Below are 27,752 nucleotides of genomic sequence, written 5' to 3'. Positions count from 1 at the left end.
TATATATATATATATATATATGAGGTAAACATAATTTAACGCATATACTGCTGAATAGGAAAATATAGTAGAAGAACACAATGCAAAAAGTACTCCAACATTATAAATATTTTGTTCAACTAACTCTTCATAATAAAATTGATATAAATGACAAAGAATAAAAGATTGTAGAAAACCAAAGAAACAAACATGACAAGGGAACATGGACAAAAATGATTCCTATCTTGAAAACAAATGAAATCTCGAGACATTTTTCTGTAGAACTAGAAGATATTATTGCATGGATAGAAAAATAGTACAACAAAACAACTTTGGGGTTTCAAGAAGGTAACTGAAAGATGTGGAATGTTAGTGACAGAAATTATTTCCTTTCATATATTAATTCATTATATATATACGTTTGGAAGTCATTATGATGTATATTATGCGTGGAAATAAGGAACTGAGTAACATTAAGCTCCTGCTTTAGGGAAATTTCAGTTTAGGAAGTGGAGCAAAGGCTATAACTAACCTGTAACAGATAATTCTACAAAGCAGTGTGTGAAAAATTTCCCTGAAATGAAGTGCTAGGGAATTAAAAATGAAATTACTCTCGAAAGGAATGCGGAAAAGGTGCCATTTTGATCAGTTTATTATTGTTAGTAGTAATAATAACAACATCAAAAACAAGAGCGCTGATACCCATATTAAATAACCATCCCTCATTCCAGGCATTGTTGAATTTTACTTGCAATACTGCATTTAGTCCTCCCAACAGTGTTATGCTGGATGCTATCAATAAGCCTATCGTATAGATGAGAAAACCAAGATTTAAGGAAAACATTTCCAAGGCCACACTGGTAGTGGTGAGTGAGAAAGTGAGCGTTAGAATTTCCTAGATGCCTTGAAGACCACATGAACCCATTGGTTTTACTACAGGTTGTCATGTTCTGAGTTTCCGCCCCTATTTACACACACACGCACGCACACACATATAGAACACTTTCATTCCATGGCTGCATCTTCACTGTTGAGCAGATTCTGCAGTAAGCCTCCATAAAGCTCAATGGTCAGTAATGTCTACACTAGAGAAGATGTTTTTGGTTAGTATTCAAATAGGTCATGTCAATAAAATTCTGTTCCGTTTTCTTCAGAAGACATCAAATTCATTTCCCTGGAATGTGAGTATTTAAAAATGAGATGATCAGATATTATTTGGGTGGATGTTAAAATTTTCAGATCTGATTCCCAACTAATACATGTGGAAGATCTGAAATATGAGCTGAAGCCCTCAAGGAAAGAGGGAAGAAGGTCAAACATGCAATCTGGTTTAAAAGTGAGATATTTAGCATTCAAATTAATGGGGAAAATTCTTTTTTTTTTTTCTGATTTTTTTTGGAATCCATACTTCTAAGAAAATGTTTTTTATTATAAATGGTGCATATTTTAACTAAAGCTTTTCAGATAGACACCCTTAATTAACCAGAACTGTGAGCCAAATTTAATAGCACCCCTATTAAATGAAACTCACAGTATTTTGTTATCCTAAAATTCCTTACTATTTTTGGAAAGCATAAAATAGTGATTAAGAGACAAGACTTTGGAGCTAGATTTCATGGGCTCAGAGCCTAACTCTGTCACTTACTAACAGTGACTGGATTTATACATCTGCAAAATGAGAATAATATTAGCACCTATCTAATGTCATAAATGAAAGGTTTTAATTAAATGAATATAAGAATATATTAATTAAAACTTATAAATGATTTAGGACATTGTCTGGAACAATTCTGCTATATTAAATATTTGTTCAATTAAATATAGAAGAACTAGAACTTAATTTTAAAATAATAACTTTAAAAATTTTAAAAAACTAAAATTAAGTGGAAATCTCAGACATGAACATGCACCATAAAATGGTGACTAATTGGCCAAGAGTGAAATCTCCTATTGCTGCACTACAGAAGAGGTAGGAGAGAAGTGATCAGATATTTGGGATCATCAAATTAAGATAAATTATAATAAAAGATATTTAAGTGTTTTGATATATTTTTGGTTCTCTGCATTGAAAAGCAACCATCTGAAAAATAAAAAAGTGCCAGATTAATTACCACACATTATTAATTTGTACAATAAACCCAATTCCCACCACATTACAAAAAGAACTCTTGGGAGTAGAAAACATAATGCTGGATTGTAAATTCATTTGACAATCAGAAATCATGAGTGGTCTATAATGCCTTTATTAAACTCTGTCCTGTTTGATGAAATAAATATTGTGACCTCTGCAATGAGCAAAGTCTTAAACTAAACTATTCTTTCAATTTTATATATCTGGGTTCATAAATTCTGAAAGGTTGCAATATTTCCTTTTTTAGCTCACAACAGGTTTCTCATTAAGCTTACTGTCTTTAATGGCCAAGCCCATGTTTGTCTTGTTCACCATCACTAGAACCTCATCATACCTGACACATTTTGGTACAAGTATGTCCCATATTTGCAAGGGATGTAACTTAATTATTTGTTTAAATTATTTGTTTATCTGAAACTACTCTTAATAGGTGACCTGTATTCTTATTTGCTAAATCTTGTAACTCTAGTTAGTATGATAAATTATACGTTTGCCATTTATTCAATTAGTCATTTATCAACAAATATTCATTGCTCCATTAAATTACTAAATCATTTATTGCGTGCAAAACATGAGCCAAGAACAATTTTATGCACTAGGGACTCAGCAATAAATAACACAGGCAGATTCTCACTTCATGGAGCCTGTATTTCATTGTAATATATGGGGAGATACAAAAAATAAACAATTGAAGAATTAAATTGACAAGATAATTTTGTTATGATAAGTGTTGTGAAAAAAATTAGGCAAGGATTATATATATAGAACGGAATGATCAAAATAGGAATGTTTGCATTTATTTGGTGGTTTTCTGTATTTAAAAAAAAAAATAAATAAATAAAAGAAAAAATTAGGCAGGTGATGCTTAAACACTGGAAGGTGGGGCAAGGGCTACTTTATATGGAAAGTTCTGGAAGGCATTGCTAAATGATAAGAAGCCTTTCATGGAAAGAGTCCGGGGAAGAGTACGAAAGGAAGAAGGAACAGCAAATGACCCCCTAAGTAGAATGGATCTGACTGTGAGAGGAAAAGACAGAAGATTGATATGATTAGATTGCAGTTAGAGGGTGAGGAATGGGGAAGGAAATGTGGCAGAAAAATTATAAAATAAACTGAAGCAAGGAATAAATCATAGAGAGATATGCATTTCATTGTATGGCATTTCATTTTTATTCAAGTATAATGGGAACCATTGGAAGTGGTTAAGATGGGTAGTGATATGACCTGAATTATGTTAAAAAGATTATTTGGATCCTGGATGGAAAAAAGATAGTTGATTGAGAAGGCAAGAGTGACAGTAGAGTGCCAGTTAGGCGGCAACCCAAGAGCAAAGGTGAGAGACAATTTGGGCTCATGGGTTGTTGACAGAAGTGAATGGATTCCACATATATCTTGAAGACAGAGCAGTAGCACTTCAGAATGATTTTAATTCTGGGATTGGAGATAGTGAGAGGAGGGTAGAATTCCACCTGTTTGCAAAGTGTACTGGTAATATTTATGTCTCTGAGTAGAATAAATTGAGCTTCTATGTTCTTCCTTCTCAGTTGCCTATACTGGCATCATCTGTGGTTAGCCTCTATTTCCTTGAACTCACGGATGTCTTCAAGCCTGTTCACTCTGGATTCAGCTGCTATGACCGGAGTCTTAGCATGCCGTACATTGACCCAACCCAGGAGGCGATTCCATTCCTTATGCTGCTTAGCTTGGCTTTTGCTGGACCTGCAATTACGGTAAGAATTATGCCCAGAATTCTGTTTGTCCATTCCAGAAAACTAAACATAATCATATCTGTGTAATAAATGGGTTAAAGGAAAATCAAAGGTGAACTTTAAATCTTGAACCAAAAAGATTATGCTTTTGAAGTCTTTAGACAGCTCCATGTGGAAATATTTAAGTTTAAAATTATTTGTATTAATAAAGAAGATTATATGATTGCAAAAAATGGTGGAGCACTAGTATTTACTTCCATAAATCATTCTGAAACAGTTTTGCAGCTGTAAAGGAACTGTAACCTGCACATTTCTCCATGAATGGCTAATAATGACATTTCTGATGCACTATCTAGTTTATATACTTTCTATGTGCTTATTTGGTATCTGAAGTCCAGAAAACTCTGAGGAAAAAAAGAAAATAATTACATAGTGGACAGACTTTCTTTTAAAAAATGCATCTTCCTTTTTTTGTTAGGTTAGCATTTTTATTGATTATGGACACTGAGCATTAGTGATTGTAGAGTAAAGTAGGTCAGAACTCAATCCTGTCAGACACAGACACACTCAAACACAATAAGATAATTTATTCAGAACTTCCATTAACATTTTAAAAGATGTAACATAAAAAAGAAATCACTCAACCTGCTAGAATTGAATTAAAATACAGCTGTTCTTAGGCTAACACATACATTTAATAACGTACTTTTATGTAAAGCCATTAACAAATTAGATTGGCCAAGCTTTTCTACCATCCATTCTGCTCCTAGGCTATCACTTCTATGAAAAGAATTATGTCTCAAGGTTAATAGTATTTGTTTCTACCAGTAGAAACTCTTACTTTGCTTTTATCATGCTCATGAATGTCAGAGGAGGTGGTTATTAAGTTAAAAGCAATATTTGAATGGAGTTTCTATAAGATTCCCTACTGAATTGGCTTATTCTGGTTCAGTACATTAGCAATTCTTGGAGTCTTTCAGACCTTTAACTTCTATGCTTTTGTATAGCCATGGATTCGTTTTAAAAATTCCCCCTATGCTAACCAATTATAACATCTTGTTTATATTTTAAATAAATGATATAAAATTGGAACTTCATTTTCCATGGAACTTTTTCATATTTCAAAGGTCTCAAGACACTTCGTAAATTAATGAGTACAGTGACTCCACGATGATTAGAACTGTAATGATGTGCTTGGAAGTAACTGAGATTCTGAAACTAATAAAACATCTTCAAAGGGCAATATTACTCAGAATAACAGCATTGCCCTGTCATTTCTCTAAAAATTTACTAAAAATCCATATCACCCAGTCTTTTGACAAGAGCAGAAGGAATATATGTTTTTAATCTATCACACCAGAAAACATTTATCTTAACGTGGGGCTTAACACCTGACTTTATCATAATTGGCATATTTGAAATAAAATACTATAAAAATGTTCATGACTCTAGTGAAAAGTCGGTGTTAATATTCAATAATTTAAATAACTTGCTCTCTATTTATACAGAAGTCTTTCTTCCCTAGAGTATTTTATCAAACTACTGCGAAAGCAAGTCTAACTATAGCACTCTCTGCCAGCATTAGGGCTCTCCCATGGCTTCCTTTGCCAACACTGTGGCTTGTCCTGGGACAATGACCTTATTAGCCTCATCACTGTGTTCTTGCCTCTGTAACTCGCTCAATCCCCACAATAAATTAGCATGTTCAGTTTAGAAGAGCTTCTTGGAGGATTCTGGGTCAAATCGTTCTTTCTTAAGCACTGAAGAAATAAAGGGGCAATCTACTTTGACTTTTTCCAACAGAGCTGTCCCAGTGAACCCAATCCCGACTCCTTCCACAGAGTCCCATCCATGCCCTGCAGTTCTCAGGGGTGAAGAAGACTTCCTGAAGCTCCACTGATTTTGTGGATCTCTATAGGGCCTCCATAGCTGCTGCATGGAAACAACAGGCAAACTAGGGAGACGTCTGCACCATGAAGTTCCCCGTTTCCCCTATATCACCTAAAGTTCAAGGATACTTCCCGATGTCAGCAATTCTTTTCTGAGTTGGTTGCATGTGTTTTGAGGGGCTAACTTAATAGAGAGACAGAGCTTCGCCTTGTTGTATGTTTCTTTCTCACACTTTTTCTCCAAACATATACTTATACTCATAGATTTCTTTCTAATTTCATTTTCCCTGCTTTTTAAGGCCTTTTCCTGAAAGATATTTTCTCCATAATATTAGTCATCTTGTTCTAAAACCATAGTTCTGTCTCTGACCTTACTACGTATTTACTACTCTTAACCCTTTCTTCTCTCTTCTGGAAAAGGAAAATAAATAGTTTCTAATCCCTACCTGTCATGGATGCTGTTTTTCCTTTTATTTTTCTGGTGGCATAAACCTGTACAAAAATGGGTGGGAGGGAAAAGAGGGATCCTTCATTTGGAAATGGCTTTTAGGAATAGACTTGCATGAGGAGAAGGGCTTCTTATTTTCACCCAATATACATGAAAGGAAGATAAAGTAAATCAAAAGACCCCATGTCAGTAATATTCTTTAAAGAACATGAACAAAGGATAATCAATTGAATTTTTAGTTAAATCAGTGTTTGCTTCTCATATTTTGTTTTATGCTATGAGAGGTGTTTTTAAAATAATTAGTCTTTGCAACATTGAACATGAAAATATTAAAAAATCCTGAAATTGTCCTTGAATCGGAAAAGCTTTTCCCTAATATACTAATTTCATTGACTTTAGAATAAAAATGAGACAAATATTTTGTTAAGGTCATTTGGAGATTTTTTTCAGAGAATGCAACACAGGAATATCTGGATTTATCATAAATCTTCATGGGATTTACATGAATAGGAAAAAAAATGTGTACTTTTTCCCCTGGAAATACAATTTTATTACATATTGTTAAGGATGGATCCTTATAATTTTATAGGTGAATTATGTTGGAATTTGATTGTGTTTCCTAGAAGTTAACCTTAGGTTTAGGAGACCATCAGAAATGTTAAAATGTTAGGGTTTCCAAAAGACATTCAATGCAAATTTAAACATTGGTGAGTAGTACACTATTTCTGTTATTTTGCTCTGTTTTTTCATGAGAAAGACCCGGATTGTGCATTCTCCTGATGGTGACTATTCTCAAAGCAGTGCAAAAATAGGCAAGATATTTCTTCTCAACAACTTCCCTGAAGCATAGTCACTATGGAATCTCATTCAAAACCCTGTCCATGGTATTTGGCACTACAACAAAAAAAGCGTGTTGTTCTTTTTAAGCTTTAGTACAGCATAAGCAGAATGCTGTGAAAGGATACACATCATAAACTGCTTTCTGTTTACAAATGACAACAGCAACAAATAATAATTTTATTGTCAAGGCCTAATCCTTGATATTTGCCACATTGCAACATGACAATGTGCCATTCAGAAAGAGGAAATAATAAGAGATACAAAAATATATTGGGAAAACTTTCCCTTCCCCTGAGGAAAATTCTTCCTTGAATGCAAATTAAATGATTTTGAAATCCATGCAACAACATATGATCAATTTGAGACAGTCATTAACTATTCCATGTGTATGGTATACTATGTCATATCAGTTTACACAGAGGATAGAAACTATTGCATTCCCATTCCTCACGTGAAGTGCTAATATAAGATGACATTTTTCAAGAGGTATTAAGATTGAAGTTAATGTTCAATGATTTGGAAAAAATACATTCCTTTAGATTCTTTCTAAACTGATTGTTTCAGTTTGCCAGGACCAGTGTGACAAATTCTACATACTGGATCATTTAAACAACAGGAATTAATAGTCTCACAGTCTACAGTGTTCTGGTGATAGCTCAGTCCTTGCTCCTGTCAAATGGCAACCTGTCTCTTGCTGCCTCCTTGTCTGGTTTCCACTTTTCCTGCACAGTTACCTCTGCCTCTGCTCGATTTCCTCTCCTATTATGGACTCCCATCATGTTGATTAAGGCCTTCCCTGATTGAATTTGTCCTCATCATGTAGAATCTTCAAAGACCCTACTCACAGATGAGTCCACACCCACAGGAATGGGGGTTAGCACTTGATCAACTCTTTTGTGGGGGACATGAATCAGTCAAGTAGTTTATCATGCATGCCACATCACTTCCATGCATGCATGATTATTGGTAGAATTCCAGTAAGAAAATTTTATTTGAATTTTTACAAGTTAAGGGTTTTATCATTGTGCACATACCATATTATCTACAGCACTAAATGGAGATGTAATTCAAATTGTGTCTAGTGGTTTGAACATTTGAAGCAGAAGACCTATGTCATTGTAACAAAACAAAAATGTCAATTTTAAACATTTCATAAAATAAATGTTAAGCTAGTGATAAGAGATGGGGAGAAGCTTCCCTGGTGAAATCTGTTTCAGCCCCTTATCATGGCTATAATTTTTAAAGTGACAATTGCTTGCATCTGGGCTGTTGGTAAGTGTATCATGTGACCTTACTTTACTCAGCATCGCATACTTGTACGAATCAATATATAATTTCATAAAAACCTCTTAGGCACGAGAATCTCAAATATGTGGAGCACTTTTACATAGCTAACCCTTATAATTTCAAATCTTGCTTTCATCCTCCAAAACCATTGACAATCCAAATGCTCAGGATAGGAAGCAAATGTGAGTCCCACAGCGAAGACAGCAAAGATGAATCCTGCAGTGCCAGGCTCTGTGCTAGCAAAGAGGATAAAGGTGATAAGAAATCACTTTGCCCTTAGGAGATCCTCATCTAGGAGAGACAAACAAATAAGTAAAATACACTTCACTAAAGCTATTTAGAGGGAAGGACAAGGTGCTATGGGAGCCATATACTGTGGAAGGGTACATAATTCAATTTAGAGTCAAGTAGGATATTTAAAAAACTACTTCCTGAAGGATAGGATGCATAAATAATAATTGAGTTCTTTAACTGATATCCTGCATCTTAAAATCCAACAGCAAAATCCACTCTCCCTTATCTTAAAACAGTCCTTCTGATACTATAGTGTGGCTTTCTGTCCATTGTGAACGGATTTTCACAGCAGCCTGATTATTAGATTATTTTGAAATACTACCCTGATTATTAGGTTATTTTGCAATCTGCATTCTCCAATATGATAGTCCCCAGTTATTTGTAGTTATTTAATTTTAAATTAAATTTATTTAAATTTTTATTAATTAATTCATTGCAATGAATGAAATTAAGAATTGAGTTCCTTAATTGTGGTAGCTACATTTCAACTGCTCAGTAGCCACTGGGCAGTGCAGAAAACATTTCTGCCATTGCAGAAATTTTTATCAGATGCTTCTGCTCTACTTAGTATCTTCCCATCCTCATACAGATCCTTTCGTTTACTGAACTAATCTGCTTATTAATGTTCCTGATCCTAAATCTGGTGCTTGTTTTATTCCCCTCCTGCCATTCATCTTGTTTTCGTGGTTTTAGGAATAAAATGTCACGACTCTAAGCAGACAGAATCACCACGTGATCAATAGTTGAATGTCATCGGGTCTGGTTGGGCAAAGGGCCAGAGCTTGAGTGCTGCAACCCCTTCAAAGTGCCAGGACACTATAGTACCCTTGAGCAGCTCAGAGCAGTGCAGGGCATCCAATTAATGCTATTTACAGTGTGCCTGATGGCTTACTTTTCACTGCCTGTTCAAAGATCAGGAAAAATTGCTTACGCTTCTAAAGCTTTTAAGAAACATACACCTTTGCCTTGTTGAACGGATGAAGTGCTAAGAGATGACCTACAATTCATTTGTAACCACGAGTTCACTGTGAATACCCTCTTGTGTTTGCAGATTATGGTAGGGGAAGGAATTCTCTACTGCTGCCTCTCCAAAAGAAGAAATGGGGTTGGACTGGAGCCCAACATTAATGCTGGAGGCTGCAACTTCAACTCGTTCCTTAGAAGAGCCGTCAGATTTGTTGGTGGGTGTGGGGAACCAATTACAAAGAAAGGAAGTGCTTTTTCTCAAATAGAAATGTTATATTTAATTACAGATATTAAGTCTTTAAAGCTATAATTTAGATGTTTAATTTCAGGTACATCATGCGTTTTACATTGTTCAAGAAACCCAGAACACCAAAATTTGGGCCTTGTATCTGAAATGTGGTATTTACAGTTACAGTCCTTGTTTTCAGAGTTAACGTGACATAATTTCTGAATATGTTTGTCTTAGCTCTGGTTGCAACAAGAATGTATTTTAAAGTGATTTCATTAAGTCTGTGCTCAATTTTTTGCTGGGGAAAATAAATGTCAGCAGGCCAGTATGAATGGATAACTCTTTCAGAAATCACTTTAGCCATGTCAGTGATTCCATTTCAATTGTCCTGGACTGTTTTTATCCGAAATCTGTGGCTGTTTTTCCTTGATGACAGTCTCTGATTTTACCCCTATTTTTTATAAGACCTATAGGAAATCATTAGGCCTGGGTTAGCCCGCATCTGAGTCCTACCAGTATCTATACTTTTATCTCTTCTAATTAGTATGGACCATCTGAATGTCATTTGAATCACAGACCTGGTATTTTGTTATTTTTAACTAATCTGAGTAGACAAGCCATAGTGCATTGTACCAACCAGAATGTTTTGCATTCTTTCCCAATAAGTCAATAAAAAGTCCTTTTTACCTGTACTTGTCAGCTCAAAAGAATAGATATCTTCATTTAACACCTAGATAAATAAATATAACCTTCTCCATTAAGAGAAGAAAAATCTTGGTCTAAACTATGCCTTAGACTCTGCTCCACCAGGCAAGGCACATCAACGCTGGTAAGAAAAGACCAGACCCCTAAACAGGGTTATGAAATAAGGTAAGGGAGCAAAACCTCAGAGCATGTCACTGTGAGAAAATTTGAACTAATGTAACAAAATACTGTGGGCAAATGGTAAGCTCTCTGAAATGCCCAGGATGATATGGACAGTCCATCCTATTTCAGAGAACAATGTCCCATGGTTCTCAGTCATCAACCCCATATTCTCCCTGGGTGTGGGGTTATGATTTTCATTTTCCATGAGTAAATGGACATGTGGTTCCCCTCTTCTTCCTACTCTTCTCTAAGACTTTGCATGCTGCTAGGGATTGGACTGTGGGAATTAAGGTCATGTGATGTGAATCCTGCGGTGTGGATGGAGAGGGAGTTGGGGTGGTGGTGGTTAGATGAAAATAAGGAGAGAAGAAAAAACACCACACAGGGCAGTGTGCAGACCAGCAAGCTAATGTGGAGGAACCCACTGAAGAATTACCTAGGTTACTCTCATACTGATGTTTTGAACAAATCATGATCACAATATAGGCTTTCAATTCCGAATATAGGATATCAAGACAACTAGAGGGGGCAAGCAAGTTCCAGACCATCTGTATGTAAGCAAAGAGTGAGACTCTTGAGGATAAGGCCAGGAAAGGACCTCAATCAGGAATGGGGTTGGAGTATACCCTGCATTGGGGTTTGTGATTTTATGAGTTTAAGACTAGCCCCAGGTGACAAAAGATAAGAGCAGCATCTCAGGATTCCAGATATGCAGGCAGGCTCCTATGTCCATATACCCAAGATTTAGTTTTTATTTCCAGGACAGGAGCTTCCTGTCCTCTCTCTGACTTTAACATTTCATTTGTGACTATCAGCTTACAGGGAGTTAGAACTAACTCTCGAGTTTGACGACTATGTCTGGAGTTAAGGACCTTTGGGAGTGAGAGCCCTAGCATTTCAAACATGCTGAATAATTTTACATTATTTTGAATTTTTCTTCATCCCCCACATTAATCCTTCTCAAATCACACAATCATTCACCTTGACATGCTCTAGGGGTCTCCATAAGTGACCTATGATTAATAACGTTATTAAGAATTGGCCATACTTGACCTAATTGACCAATTTGCCTCAAATTACTGCTTTGGAGATACTCATTGCCCTTATTTTGGTCTTAAATATCTGTTTATGAGTTTGAAATAAATTTAGTGAAATGGTCACAACAGATTTTTAAGGTTGTCATGTTAATGTGTGATAAGCATGGTTGATGATGACACAGCATCAAAAAGAATCACTAAATTGATGACAGTTTCTCTCCTTTTGCTTACAGGTGTTCATGTATTTGGACTATGTTCTACAGCCCTCATTACAGATATCATACAACTGTCCACAGGCTATCAGGCACCATACTTTCTGACTGTGTGCAAGCCAAATTATACCTCTCTGAATGTATCTTGCAAAGAAAACTCCTATATAGTGGAAGATATCTGCTCCGGGTCTGACCTTACAGTTATCAACAGTGGGAGGTTAGAAACCGAGCTCTACAAGCATTCCTTTTCAGTGTTCTCAGTGTTCAGCAGTTGCCTACAGTATCATCTTAAACTCACCATTTCAATCATAATGATAGATGATATTTTTAGATTTTCAATTCCACGATCTTGCTTGCAATTGTAATATAGAAACACCAAAGAGGGTCATTCCAAATACTTCCCTGAAATACCAGATTTCAGCATCACATTTTTGTTACTGGTCCCCAATATGCCAAATTCCACTTACGTTCTGTGATTCATTCTATACTCATTTTATTTTTAACTTTACCTCAATTGGTTTATCTTAGGATCTTTATAGTCAGCAATGGCCTACAGTCAATATATGCTTTGCACAGACAAGGCTAACTATCTCTGATGTGTCTGTTTTTTTTCAAAAGAATCATGTAAATTTTCCCTCTGGTAGAGTTTGAGAGGGGGCACTATCTAGGATTTCATATTTTCTTTGAATGATCCCAGAAGATCTGTAAATTTTTGGCCTTGCATTTGAAAAAAAAGAGAGAGAGAGACAGGAGAACTTAAGAAACTATCAATGAATTAAATTTCTTTTTCAACCAAATGAGTTCAAAAGAACTAAACTATGGATGATGGGGATAATATATAATTATACAAATTGGAATTATTATTCAACGGGTTCCCAGTGATCAGTTTAAGAGTCAAAAATAAGTAAATAGGTACACACGATGAACCAGATACTGGTAATATGTGATTGGACACACAAGTTTCCATGAACCATTCAGTAATTTTGAACTTACATCCAAGAGCTCTGTCCTCTAGTCTTGCTTGATGCTTTTATATTTTCTTGTCTTTGCTGGATGATAAGCCACTCTACTCTGGTGACAAATAATTAGGAAGATATTAACATGGTTCTGAATTTTATTTTTTCGAAGAGTTCTTACTCTTTGAAAGAAATCTATATCCTCCTACTTTTATCTATCCTTTTCAGTGTCTCTCCCACTCCTGCGTTCCACCTTCACCATTCTGCTTTGTAACTTGCTTAACTAAATAAAATGCTCTGTGATACTTGACATGATAATTATTTCAAAGTGGAACATACAGAGAAAATATTTTGTTAAATTTAGGCTTATGTTTTCCTGACTGTTAAACACATTTAATCCACTGCGGTGAGAAAATAATTTCGTCCTTTAAAAATGTTAGGAAAAAAAAAACAAAACATGCATTTAGGAGCACAGAAAAAGCTTAAAAGCTTTAAAACCCCAGGTTTTATGAATTTATACTTTAAATTGAAAATAGTTCTAATACATAAGATGAACTATAATGTTTTCAAATCAGTTTCTCTTTCTGACCATCATTTCAGTGATACAAAGAAGCGGTCCCTTACCAAGCTGACACTCATATTTATATTGGAAAGTATATCACCATTATTCTTTAACACTAATGGTGATTAGACGTGTTTATCATCCAGGCCTTTCCCCAAGAGACTAAACAGAAGATAAGATTATTGTTTATTGCCTTGCAACTTTTGCAATGGACATTTTAGCTACCCAGTGTTTTTGAGATGATTCTTAGCACGGTCTCCAAACTAATGGCACAATTTGACTGTCTTTCTTTGGCAGAAAGTCATTCCCGTCTCAACATGCGACCCTTGCCGCATTTGCAGCTGTGTATGTTTCAGTAAGTATCTGGGTCTTTTTTGTTAAGCTTCTGTGTCCTACAGAAATACAGAGGAATGAGAGTCTTTCCAGGTAACTAATTAGAATCTATAGGCGTGTAGTAACTGAACAGTAAGCTTTAGTACTACAGGCCTTGGATACAATAGCACTGAAAGCAGAAATTTGATGCTACTATCAAAGAAGAGTACAGTAAAATAATTTTTCTATACAGTTACAAGAATATGTATTTATCCTGGTATCTCTTTAATGTAATATTATACTTCGTGAGGGTTCTGTGAACCACATGAATGGTCTAAATATTAAAACCAAAAGACTGGTTTTTTTAAGTACACACATACTTTACTTTCACTACTCGTGTAATATTATAAGGAAAAACAACTGCAAGTTTTAAGTCAGTGTAAATTTGATGTATGCCATATAATCAACGGTCATTGCAGCTGCTGATACAATAATCCATGAAGTCTTTTGTGAGAAAAATGAATTAAAATTATAGGACAATTAACATGGAGATTAAACAGATGTCTGGTTAATTCTTTTGCTTTGATTTTTTCCAGACTTTAATGTAATTAAATGAGAGATCTGTTTATTTTTTTGATAAATATCAATATGTATCTTCCTTCCTTGCGGGGGCACAACAGCCCCCGCAGGGGGAATGGAACAGCAAAATTAATCTCAAGTGTATCAACTAGACTTTGAGTTTAACTTTTCATCTTATTGTAATGTAATAATAAAATGGACTTTCGTTCAGGCTTAACCATTTTTTTTTTTCGTTTTTAAAGATGTACTTCAATTCGACATTGACAGATTCCTCTAAGCTTCTGAAACCTCTCTTGGTCTTTACCTTTATCATCTGTGGAATCATCTGTGGACTAACACGGATAACTCAGTATAAGAACCATCCAGTTGATGTCTATTGTGGCTTTTTAATAGGAGGTGGAATTGCTCTGTACTTGGTAAATATTTTATTATTGTTTCTTCATAAACCATGATTTATGGAAAATATGCATGTTATATTTTTCACTATGATAATCTACTGGCTACATCTCCATGCTAAGTCAAAACTATATCTCACTTTAGATAAAATAATTCCTTGAACTTTTACTACATACCAGAAACAGATTTTAGAAGGATAATCCCATTGTAACCTCACAACGGTAAAAAAAGGGTAGGGACTATTATCATGAGTATTGTTTTACAGATGACAAAAGTAAAGTATAAAAAGGTTCCATAACTTGCCCAATAACACAAATGTAACACCTGGATGTAATCATGATCCAATTTATACAGAATTTTTTAACAATATTCTATTTTAAAATCTAATCACCCTACAAGGGAAATATCTTCAGTACAATGTAAGTGAGTTTTCCATTTCACTGATTCATTCATTCATGGTATAGTTATTTTATATCTAATGTACACCAGGCACTATGCTAAACATCAGAACAAAGAGAAATAAGATATATCATTGAGGATTTTACAGTCTAAAGAGTGGCATAAATATAAATAGTTACAATATTTTAATTGATATAATACGTTGTGAACAAAGTGCTTTGCCTGAAGAGGTTAGAGATGTCCTCCTAGAAATGATGCAGTTGTTAATAAATTAGATTTTCTCAGGGAAAGGAAAGAAGGAAGGGCATTCAAGCAGTAAAATACTATGTATGCAAAGATATGGACTTATGAAAGAGCAATGCAAATATAAGTGGAGGGTGAGGGAACCAGAGAGCTGAAGGAAAATGGCCAGATTTCTAGTTTGGAAGCCTGGGCAGAAGGTGACATCATTAGTACAGTGGGTATAAAATAGAGGAAGCAGAGGGGCTGGGGAGAACAATTGTCAAGCTCAATTTAGAAATCTCAGGAAAGATGATAAGCAGGCAGATGAACAGTTGGGTCTGAAGCTCAAAAGAACAATCAGTGCTGGAGAAAAGATTTAGGTATCATCAACATTATTGGAGGAAGCATAATTGTAGTTATGGGGGTACGTAAAAATATGAGATCATATGAATCAGAAGAAGACAGAACCAAGGAATAACCTACACAGAGAAAAACACAATAATGAAGGAAACTGAGAAGATACTGAGGAGAAATGAAAGAATTGTCTATAGCAGCAGTTCTCAACCATATGATTTGGGTGCACTTGCCAAAGGTGTAACAAGAAATTTTTTACAATAGAAAATAGTAAAAGTGCTGTGGTGTATTACAATTTACTTTTCATTGGCACAAACTAGCACAGCAAGGATGTCATTTTAAATTTCATCTTACATGGTCTCTTCAGTGGAGGTACAAAAGATCAAACTAAAGTCAATATGCCAGGAATTTTGTATAACCCTGGGCTGCCCACAAGAGCAGATGTTAGATGGCAATGTGTGGTACAGAAGATAAACAAAGGACAAAAGAACTGTCACTCTCCTGTTCCTGCATCTGCATATGTGTGATTTCATGGTTTTTATAGTCTGGAGGATTTGGGCCTGAATCTCAACTTCCTGTGTTTTGTACCTCATATCATAATAAGGATTAAGCAATTATAATGGTTATTGAGCCCAGTGCTGGGCACTGCACAGTCTTGAACAGCATAGACTGAGCTTACATTTTAGTGGAAGAGTTCCCAAAACTCACAAAATTAGGTAATTTTTTATTTCTTTAATTAGACCAATAGAAATTTTATGGGAAAATCATGCAGAAGGTAGAGAGTTTCCCTATATCTCCCATATACACACACACACAGTTTTCCTTATTATCAGTATTTTGCATTAGTATGGTACCTTGTTACAGTTAATGGAACACTATTATTATATTTAAACTATTAAATATAGTCCATGATTTGCATTAGGATTGACTATTTATGTTGTACATGTCCATGGGTTTTTAAAATTTTTATTCTGTTCACATACATATAACCAAAACTTTTCCCCTTTAACTGCTTACAAATATAAAATTCAGTGATGTTAATTATATTCACAATGTTATGGTACCATCAATTACCGAAAGTTCTCCATCACCCCAAACAAACTGCACCAAAAAGCATTAACTCTTTGGAGAAATGTCCATTCAAGGCTTTTGATCATTTTTTAAATTGGGTTGTTTGCCACTTTTTTATTGGATTACTGTATATATTCTGGTTATTAAACCTTTATTAGATATGTGCTTTCCAAATGTTTCCTCCCCTTGTATAGTCTGTCTTTTTAATTTCATGTTCTTTGGTGCACAAAAGTTTTAAATTTTGATGAATTCTCTTTAATCTATTTTGTTGTTGTTGTTGTTATTCATGCTTATGGTAAGGTCTAAGATACTATTGACTCATGCCAAGTTTCTGAAGATGCTTCCCTTTTTTTCTTCTAGGAGTTTTATAGTCCTGTTTCTTATGTTTAGGTCTTTGAACCATTTTTCAGTTAACTTTTGTATATCATATAAGGTGAGAGCTCACCTTCATTCTTATGCCTTTGGATATCCGGTTTTCTCAGCACCATTTTTTGAGAGACTATTCTTTCCCCATTAAGTGGGGTTGGCATGCTTATCAAAATCAATTGGCCATAGATGTGAAGGTTTATTTATGAATTCTTAGTTCTATCCCATTGTTCTATGTCTGTCCTTGTGCTGATTCAATGCTGTTTTGATTGCTGCAGCTTTGTAATAAGTTTCAAAATTGGGAAATGCGGATTATTAAACTTTGTTCTTTTTCAACATGGTTTTGGATATTCAGGGTCCCCTACCCTTTCATTTCCAATTTTAGCTTTCTCTTTCCTCTCTCCTTTTTTCTTCATCAGTTTAGCTAAAGGATTATCAATTTTATTGATCTTTTCTAAAAAAACATTTTTTGATTTCTCTGAATCTATTGTTAATTTATCCTCTACTTCATTTGTCCCTGCTCTAATTTTATTTTCTTCTTTCTGTATCCTTTGGATTTAATTTGCTCTTCTTTTTCTAGTTCTCCAGTTGTAAGGTTAGTTTCTGATTTAGGGTCTTTCTTCTTTCTTAATATAAGCATTAAGAGTCATAAATATCACTATCTGTACTGCCTTTACTGCCTACCATAAGTTTTGGTATGTATATGTTTTTTTTTTCATTCACCTCAAGATACTTCCTAATTTTCCTTGTGATTTCTTTTTTGACCCATTTGTTGTTTAAGACTATATTATTTAGTTTCCACATTGTAGAATCTTCCAATTCTCCCTTGGTTATTGATTTTGAACTTCATTCCATGTTGGTTGGAAAGTTACATTGTTTGATTTCAGTATTTTAAAATTTGTTGGGACTTTTTTTGTGATCTGACAAATGGTCTATCCTGGAGAGTGATCAATGTTCACTATAGAAAAATGTGTATTATGCTGCTGTTGGATGAAGTGTTCTATATAAGTTTCTGTTAGGTCCAGTTTGTTTATGGTATCATTCAAGACTTCATATTCTTTATTGACCTGCTGTCTAGATGTTCTATCATTTATTGAAAGTCATGTATTGAAGTCTCCTACTATTAATGTAGAACTATCTATTCCTCCCATCAAATCTGTCAATATGAACTTCATATATTTTGAGGCTCTGTTGTAGGTTCATATATATATATATATATATATGTGTGTGTGTGTGTGTGTGTGTGTGTGTGTATATATATATATATATAATAGTTACATCTTCTTGACTGACCTCTTTATCAGTACACAGTATCTTCCTTTGCCTCTCCTAACAGTTTTTGACATAAAGTCTGTTTTATATGATATTCATATAGGTAAGCCCAGCTCTCTTTTATTTACCATCCTTTCATATTCCCCCTCCTTGTGTCTTTGAATTTAAGATCAATTTCTTATATAGCTTTGTCAACTTTTTCATCCATTCTTCCAATTTCTGCCTTTTTGACTAGAAAATTTGATCCATTTACATTTAAAGTAACTACTGATAATGCAGGTCTTTCTTCTGCCATTTTGCTATTTGGTCTTTTGAAGCCTTATACTTTCTTTGTCCCTTAATTCTTCTGTTAATACCAATTTTTGTATGTATTTGGTTTTTTGTAATGTGCCATTTTCATTTTATTCTGAATTGATTTTCAGATATTCTTTATGGTTACTGTGGGATTAAATTTCCATCTTAAATCCATAACAAAAACATTTGATTTGATAATTTGATAGTATACATTCACTATTCCTATACTTCTCCATGTGCCCAACTTTTTGTTAACAAATTATATCTTTATACATTATATGTCCAAAATCATAGATTTATCATTAATTTTTACATTTGCATGTTAGAACCTGTAAGAAGTAAAAACTGGATTTACATATCAAAAAATGCTATACAAAAATAGAAGCATTTATAATTATATTTGTAGTTAGCTTTACCAGAAGTCTTTTTTTCTTTGTCACTTTAATCCCCTGTCTATTGTCCTTTCTGTCTGAAGAACTGCCTTTAGCACTGCTTGTGTGCAAGTCTAATGTTGACATACTTTTGCTTACCTGGGGCTAGTTTACTCTCTCCTTCATTTTTGAATGACAGTCTTGTCAGATATAACATTTTCACTTGGCAATGATTTCTTCCAGCACTTGAAATACTCCATCCTTTTGCCTTCTTGCCTCCATTGTTGCTGATGAGAAATCAGCACTTAACTGCAGTTCTCTTGGACATAATACTTTGCTATTTCTTTTCAGCTTTCAGAATACTCTTCTTTTCCTTGGTATTGCACAGTTTGGTTACTATGTGATTGGGCATAATTCTTTAAAATTTATACTGTTTAAGGTTTGTTGAGTTTCTTGAATGTGCATATTCGGCCTTTTGTTAAATTTCTGCCATTATTTCTTTGAGTATTCGTTCAGACCATTTCTCTCTTTCTTCTTTTGGGACTCCCAAAATATATAATTTGGCACATTTACAGTGTCACACAGGTCTTTTAAGTGCTGTTTAATTTTTACAATTCTTTTTTCTTTCTTTTCCGCATCCTGCATCACTTCTATTGTCTTTTCTTAGAGTTCACCAATTCACTCTTTGCCAGCTCTATATCTTCTGTTAAAACTGTCTAAGAAATTTTTAGTTTCAGTTACTGTGGTCTTCAGCTCCAGTATTTTTGTTTGATTTCCTTAAAATTTCTGTTTACATTTATTAAGATTCTCCTATTATCATTCATCATTATCCTTATGTACTTTGCTTCTTTCTCTGTTTTCCTTTAGAAATTTGAGTATTTTTTAATTCTTTGTATGTATTTTTGTTTCCTAAAGCTGACAGAATGCACTATACTAGAAATGGGCTGGCTTTCACAGTGGGTATTTATCAGCTTACAAATTTGTAGTTCTGAGGCCATGAAAATGTCCCAATTAAAGCATTAGCAGGATGATACCTTCTCTGAAGACAGGCTGCTGGCATCCAGGTTTCCTCTGTCAGATAGCAAGGTGCATAGCTGGTGTCTCCAGTCCTTTGCTTCTGGGTTTCATTGCTTTCAGTTTCTGGTTCCAGTGGCCCCTCTCTGAGCTTCTGTGGGCACTCTCTTAGCTTCTCCAGGGCTTTTCCTTTCTCTAAGCTCTTTGGGATTTTTCTGTCCTTTATCGTCTCATAAAGGACTCCAGCCAGAGGATAAAGCCCCACCCTGGGTTAGTCATATCTCAGTTGAAAAAAACCTAGCCAAAAGGTCCCACCCACAACAGGTTTGTACCCACAGAAACGGACTAAAAGAATATGACCTTTTCTAGGATACATAACAGCTTCAAACCAGCACAGGCTAGTATGTCAAAAATCTCTTTTTCATCAACACTTTCTGTTTTATCTTGTTCTTTTGAGAGATTCATCATTTCCTGTTTGCTTATTCTGTAATATTTTATAGCACACTATAAATTTTAATATTTTAATGTGTTAACTCTGGGATTTTGTCCCTGAGCTGCTTTTTTTTTTTTCATAGTTTGTATCCAGCTAGCAGTATCCAGAGATTTCCTTGAGTACCAGAAGCTAACAGAAATAAACAAGCCAGTGCAAAAAAATTACCTTTCATGGTCTTTGAAAATAGACTCTATTTTGGCTCGTGGTCCCCTTCAGATAGTCCTCCTATCAAACATATTAGCCTAAAGTAAAACTTTGGATCTTCTTAGTCTTTTCTGAGCTGCATCTTGTCCTTGGTTTATACTCCTGGCCTTAGGAATTCCCCCACTTACAAGAAACAAATGTCCCCTCTTATCCCTATGAAATAGTTCTTTTCCCCCTCCAGGGTACTCTAGTATATTAAAACCCATAATCCTTTGCCCCAGGCTACTTTGGTTCAATTGTTTCTTATACTGCTTTAGCTATAGGCAAGCTGCTTCTACCTGCAGAGCCAGCTCTAGAAGGTCAAGTTGGAGAGAAGTGTCCTGGTTCAGTCTTTCAGGCTGCCACCAGATTGACATATTGGTACTCCAGTATGTGCATAAGGGTAATTCTCCCTCCAGAACAGGGTCAGGGATCCACAACCGGTGCACATACTGGCTTCACATTGCACCAGGGAGGTGATGGGAGAGGAGTTAGCAAGGCCTCGTGATCTTTTCCCAGCATTTTTTCAGTTGCATTTTCTTGATTCAGTGTTTGCCCAGTTATTGCAGCCCATTAACTATTTTCTGGAATTTTGAAGAAAGTGGCTTTGTCAGTGTCTGCTAGTTGTTCAAAGATTCTGTAAGGGAACAGACCCCAGGAGCATCTTCTATGCTGCCATTGTGGTCGACCACAGTCTAGTACAATTTCTAATAGAACATTAGATAAAGTCAGCTTATCCTTTTAACCCTGGTAATGAGTGCATAGACAGACATTACTTATGGGAGAATTTTAACTAGAAATTAAAATAGTTGGAGATGCAGGACATTGACTTGTTCTATTGTGTTTTCACTTTGTGCCTTAAATTGGAAACTTATCGATTATAAACCTAAGCTGTTTTTCATTGTGAAGTGCTCCACAAAATGTTAAACCATAAAATTCCTTTGTTTTTTACTTTAAAAGCATCCAGTGACTGCTTTCTATTGAAATCAACAAGCAAATAAACATCTTCTACTTTATCATATCTATAAACTAATATCTCATAAACTGCAAATCCCTGAAGGGTTACATCTTCTATGTGTGAGATGGGTAAAAATTCTGGATCTGAATTTTAGCCTTTCCCAAATTTTTACCACCAAAATCTAAAACAGACAAAATGTTGATAGTCTGAATGTGAAGACAAGATTAAATAAAATTGGCTCATGCTTGGGCCAAATTTAGTGTAATAGTACTAAATTCGTCAAATGTTATTTCCAATTTTAGACTGAGTTTAAATCATGAAAGAATGTTGGTATTGCGATCTAGGGACAGTGTCTTCCTTTTCTTTGGAGAGCACTCAATATAATGCAGGACCCAGAATTCTGTCTTTACTCAATATGTGTCTCTGATCTCATTTGAAAACCTGATATCATGGTTTTTTGATGATCCATTCTTCTATTTTTTCTGTACCTCTTCTCATTTTCATCACGAGGTATGACTGAAAATGGAACGTAAAATAAATCTTTTAAACATGTGATGTGTCACTCAATAAGAGGTTCCTAAAATGAGAAAAAAGAATTGCATCTGAAAAGCAGAAGAATGCACTAATTTCTCTCATTGTTTATCTTTTCTACTCAAAACCTACATAGGGTAGGATTTGCAGAAATACACAGTGGGATGGAAAAAGCAGAGAAAATCCAACTAATAATAAAAAAATAATATATTTTACTTTTCTGATTAATTCAGTGATTTATGATGAAACTTACAGACTAGTTCCCTTTAATAATTTGTTGTCATCTTAATTTTCCATCACTTGTATCATTAAATATTGGAGTATAGAATATATATTTCAGTCATGTACTTTCATGGGTTTTCTTAGAGAAACTCTCAGTAGCCATGTTTTTAGTGCTTATTTATTGTTTTATCTTGAATACTAGGGTCTGTATGCTGTGGGGAACTTTCTGCCAAATGAAGAGAGTGTGTTTCAGCATAGAGAAGCTCTCAGGTCTCTGACAGACCTCAATCAAGACCCCAGCCGAGTTTTATCTGCTAAAAATGGTAGCAGCAGTGATGGAATTGCACATACAGAAGGCATCCTTAACCGAAACCACAGAGATGCTACCTCATTGACCAACCTCAAAAGGGCAAATGCTGATGTAGAAATCATCACTCCACGAAGCCCCATGGGGAAGGAGAACATGGTTACTTTCAGCAATACCCTGCCCAGGGCCAACACCCCATCAGTAGAAGACCCTGTAAGAAGAAATGCAACCATTCATGCTTCTATGGATTCTGCTCGATCAAAGCAGCTTCTCACTCAGTGGAAGAATAAAAATGAAAGTCGGAAGTTGTCCCTGCAAGTAATAGAGACTGAGCCTGGACAGTCACCACCCAGATCCATAGAAATGAGGTCAAGTTCAGAGCCATCGAGGGTAGGGGTGAATGGAGACCACCATGGTCCTAGCAATCAGTATCTTAAGATACAGCCAGGCACTGTACCCGTGTGTAACAACAGCATGCCTGGAGGGCCAAGAGTGTCCATTCAGTCCCGCCCTGGGTCCTCACAGTTGGTGCACATCCCTGAAGAGACACAAGAAAACATAAGCACCTCCCCCAAAAGCAGCTCTGCTCGGGCCAAGTGGTTGAAAGCTGCTGAGAAGACTGTGGCCTGCAATAGAACCAATAGCCAGCCCAGAATCATGCAAGTGATAGCCATGTCCAAGCAGCAGGGTGTCCTCCAAAGCAGCCCCAAGAACACTGAAGGCAGCACTGTCTCCTGCACTGGCTCCATCCGCTACAAAACCTTGACAGACCACGAGCCCAGTGGCATCGTGAGGGTTGAAGCTCACCCAGAGAACAACAGGCCCATCATCCAGATCCCATCCACAGAAGGTGAAGGAAGTGGCTCCTGGAAATGGAAAGCCCCCGAAAAGGGCAGCCTTCGCCAAACTTATGAGCTCAACGATCTCAACAGGGACTCAGAAAGCTGTGAGTCCCTGAAAGACAGTTTTGGTTCTGGAGATCGCAAGAGAAGCAACATTGATAATAATGAGCATCATCACCACGGTATCACCACCATCCGCGTTACTCCAGTAGAGGGCAGTGAAATCGGTTCAGAGACCTTGTCCATTTCTTCTTCCCGCGACTCCACCTTGCGGAGAAAGGGTAACATTATTTTAATCCCTGAAAGAAGCAACAGCCCCGAAAACACTAGAAATATCTTCTACAAAGGAACCTCTCCAACACGGGCATATAAGGATTAAGCAATGGCCATGCAATAATTTGGGCGACCTCCAAAAGACCACGTGTGCTCTGTTCCAGCAGATTGAGTAACTGGCCAAACTAGATTACCAGCTGTCAACTGGAACTCTAAGACTGCTGAGACCGCTACACTCAAGCTCACAGATATCATTCACATCAAGAGGGGGAAAAGCACAATGCAAGAATCTAAATAATGTGATAATGTGGAGAGGTTACTTAAGATCTATCTTCAACTCAAAAGATTTTGCAGAGAGGGCAGTATCAATCTATACTATTTTACTTCCTGAATGTGCCAACTTTGGTGATTTTTCTTTATAATTATCCATGGGAATCAAGAACATTTGATTTCCCCTACAGCAGAGGCCATGCAGTATTATATAATCATTTTGCAGAATCTGCACCTAAAGCTCAATTTTTGGGTGGTGCTTATTATTATAGTACATATATCATGTAAACTCTTAAACTCTATTTAGCTGTGAAATAGTGGTGTGCAATTCCTTGTCAAAGAAATGCTACTTTATTAAGAAGACGCTGGCTGCTTTGTGTTAGACTAGGACACCCTGCAGCTTCTCCATAGTGGCTCTGTCACAGTTAAAAAATGAAAAGGTTTTGTGCATTTCTTCAAAATTATGCTTTCTTCAACAACGAAAATTGCATAGGGATATTTTCAGTGAAAGGGACTAACTAGTATTTTTTCTGCATAGTTTTTCTGCTGCTTACTTTTTATTTCAGTACAAATACTGCTAATGAAGAATCTAGTTTCTTAGTGAGTACATTTGCATAATTTAAAATATATTATTTCAGAGAATCTTTAAAAATTGTGTGATCATATTTTGCATTTTATGGTTTCTCTTTTTTTAGTGTTTTAATTTTTGATGTTATAGATATGCTCTATTTCAAAAACAAAATTAACAATTAATATTCCTGAGGCAAAATATACTGCTTTGAATTTATAAACAAAATCTGAACCAAAACTTGACATTCTGGGTTACCTTTCCAGCAGTGTTGGTCAAATCTACCCTTAGATGTTTCCAACCATCTGATTAGGCTGCTACCTTAACAAGTAACCCCAAATTCCATGGATTCCAGATCAATAAACTTTCTTGGTATCCTGCTGAAACAGGTAAATTTGAGCCACAGTAATGGGTTTTATCCTCTTCCCTATAATATTTTTTGTTAATTATACACAGGCAGGAAGAATCTGAAATCATACAAATTATAAGTAAAAAATATCTCGCACTCTAAATTAAGAATGTATTTCTTCAGAAAAATCTAAATAGGATTTTTCAGTGCTTAAAATGGAAAACAACAGTCGTTGCTACCTAGCCTTCATAAATGAAGCCTTGAGCCTAAATCAAAGGAAAACAATACTATCAATCAGAAGATAAAAGCAAAACATTTGATGTGTTTTCCAACTTAAAAATTTACTGGATATTTTAAGTATGAAGAAATATTTGGTTCTTGGAATTTAGTATTAAACGTTTTTTACTCCATTTCTTAAGAATTCTAATATACCCTTGGTGATTGCCAAAGGGATAAACAGGAAACAGTCGAGCTGGTTATCTAGTCTTAGTTCAGTTTTCAGTGAGACCAGAATGAATTCTTTTAAGATGGGTAATACCACGTCAGCAGCAACTTCTTCGGGCAAAGGGCAGAACTTTCAAAGAGAAACCACCCTCATATGGCATTAGGGATTTAGCTGAAACCCACAGAATTGTAAACTCTGGCAATAAATCAGACTCAACCATATCCCTTCTGGCAATTTCCTTCTCAGAGAAGGGAGTGGGAGTAAAGTGTTGGCTTCCCCACTTCTCGCCACCACCAATGTCATGACATTCCTACTGGCTTTTGCCAGTTTATAAAGAAGGAAAGGTGGACTGGTTTTAGTATTCCGGAGGAAAAAAAAAATCTGCAGCATTTCAGGTGCAGTATGATATTTCCTAATATTTCCTATTTCTTAACAAAAGATTTTAAAGTACTTCTCTAGTCATTGAAGTTTGTTTTCTTTACATAAATATTGATATATTCTTTTCTACTCAAAGTGCCAAAGGCTACGGTTTTTAATGACTTAAAAAATTGTACCACATTATTAAGGGACTATAATAATAGTGACTAGAACTCAGACCTCTGCATGTATATTTGATAACACATCTTTTGTAAAAAAAATTACAAAAAGTATTTGTTTACATTCCACTGATACCTTAATTTAAAAATAAATCAGGCTAGCAGGTGGTATTTCTTCTTAGTGTCCTATTTATCTCTTATTTGCTAATGGGAGCACTTCTTCCTTTGTTAGGCTGTGCGTTATTGAAAAAAACAAGTATTGAATAAAGAGTTAATTATCTTTTTAAAGTAAATAAAATTATGAAAATATATATAATACATATATAAAGTATGTGTTTAATAAAATGTATGCAATGTTTTCCAAACTGAAAAAGTTTGTAAAGTGCTATAAATGTATTTTGTTAAGTACAGAGTAAAGCAATGGTGTGACTATATTGTGCAAACATCATAGAAATAAAGATTAGATTTCTTCATCAAAATTGGAACTTTTTTTTAACTTCAGAATGAGTGCGAATGGATACTAACTGGACTTAAAGGAAAACACTTGGAGAAATAAGAATGAACTAGAATGGATGAATTTATAATTGTTAAAAGAAAAGAGAATTGAATTGTGAGTCAGAAATACTGGATTCTAATCCTTCTTCAACTATTAAATCCTGTTTTCTCATTTAAAGTAAGATGACATTGATATATCATTATTTTATGCTTATTATTAGACCTACTTTAGACTTGAGACATAGGCTTTTCACATATCAATGTTGTATATGTATGTGTGAAAATACAAAAGAGATAGTCAATTTTTCTGAATCGCTTTTTTTATCTAGGAATAGTTGTGCGAATATTTTCCCAAACATCATCTTTTGTGCCACCCTGGCCATCGGTATTGCAACTTTTCTTAAAAGAATACCTATTATTCCAGGATTATCTTCGAAGCCATTGAGAGTCATTATAAAAGTATTAATGCTCATACTTTGTACGTCTTGCTAGAAAGCATTAACACAAGTTTTTCAGCCACAATCAGGATTTACGCTTTACTCAAATGATCCTGAAATGTGATATTGCAGTTGCCCAATAATGCCACCAAGTTGATGCTGTCCAATAGCAACGAAGCTCACACATGCCAGTCATGACTGATTGCCTTCTGACCAAAAAATGCTATCACTTTGAAGAAACATTCTGTTTTGGGAGTAGTTAACATGGGAAAAAATGTATATCTTGCAATGAATGGAAAACATTATTAGGCCTCTCTGGGCCTTTACTTTTTTCATCTTTAAAATGGGGACATTAATCTACAGTATCCCCAAAGTCCTTTCTAAATTTTTATGGATTAGCATGATATATTTTATCTTGAACAAAAGCTACTGAAGACAGAATTGGAAATACTTTGATGGTATAAGATGAATAATTAATGAGCATTGTCATTTTTGACTGCTTTGACTACCATATTAGCCACAGAGATTAACGTAAATCAACTGATCAGGGAAATGATGAGCCTTCATCAACCAGCTTACCATATAATATATTAAAACAGGTGACTTATACACAGGTGCCCTTGATCCTAGCTCCTTTCTCAGGAGGCATCAGGTTAACGGATTCTGGGTTATACACATAAGAATCTATCTTGAGGGACCAAGTCATTTCTGGCTTTCAAAGGTCAAGTCCTTATTGATACCTGCAGGTCATTTTGTATTACAGTGGACTATGCATGCACCGTTCAGA

General features: G+C 35.3%; 1 protein-coding gene across 1 annotated transcript in view; it reads left to right on the top strand.

Moving 5' to 3' along the window:
• PLPPR4 (phospholipid phosphatase related 4) overlaps positions 1 to 26,597 on the top strand; it is a 46,187-nt gene extending 19,590 nt beyond the window's left edge. The window contains exons 2-7 of the mRNA XM_077120154.1: positions 3,655 to 3,840; positions 9,629 to 9,758; positions 11,910 to 12,105; positions 13,704 to 13,761; positions 14,540 to 14,713; positions 22,646 to 26,597. Coding sequence (XP_076976269.1) covers positions 3,655 to 3,840; positions 9,629 to 9,758; positions 11,910 to 12,105; positions 13,704 to 13,761; positions 14,540 to 14,713; positions 22,646 to 23,971 — 2,070 coding nt within the window. The 3' untranslated portion in view covers positions 23,972 to 26,597. The remainder of the gene's footprint in view (positions 1 to 3,654; positions 3,841 to 9,628; positions 9,759 to 11,909; positions 12,106 to 13,703; positions 13,762 to 14,539; positions 14,714 to 22,645) is intronic.
• The last annotated feature ends 1,155 nt before the right edge of the window (positions 26,598 to 27,752 follow it).

Source organism: Tamandua tetradactyla, chromosome 11 (genome assembly GCF_023851605.1).
Source record: "Tamandua tetradactyla isolate mTamTet1 chromosome 11, mTamTet1.pri, whole genome shotgun sequence".
Taxonomy (NCBI): Eukaryota; Metazoa; Chordata; class Mammalia; order Pilosa; family Myrmecophagidae; genus Tamandua; species Tamandua tetradactyla.
The sequence above is the reverse complement of the archived record's forward strand: the minus strand, read 5'-3'. Positions and strand labels throughout refer to the sequence as shown.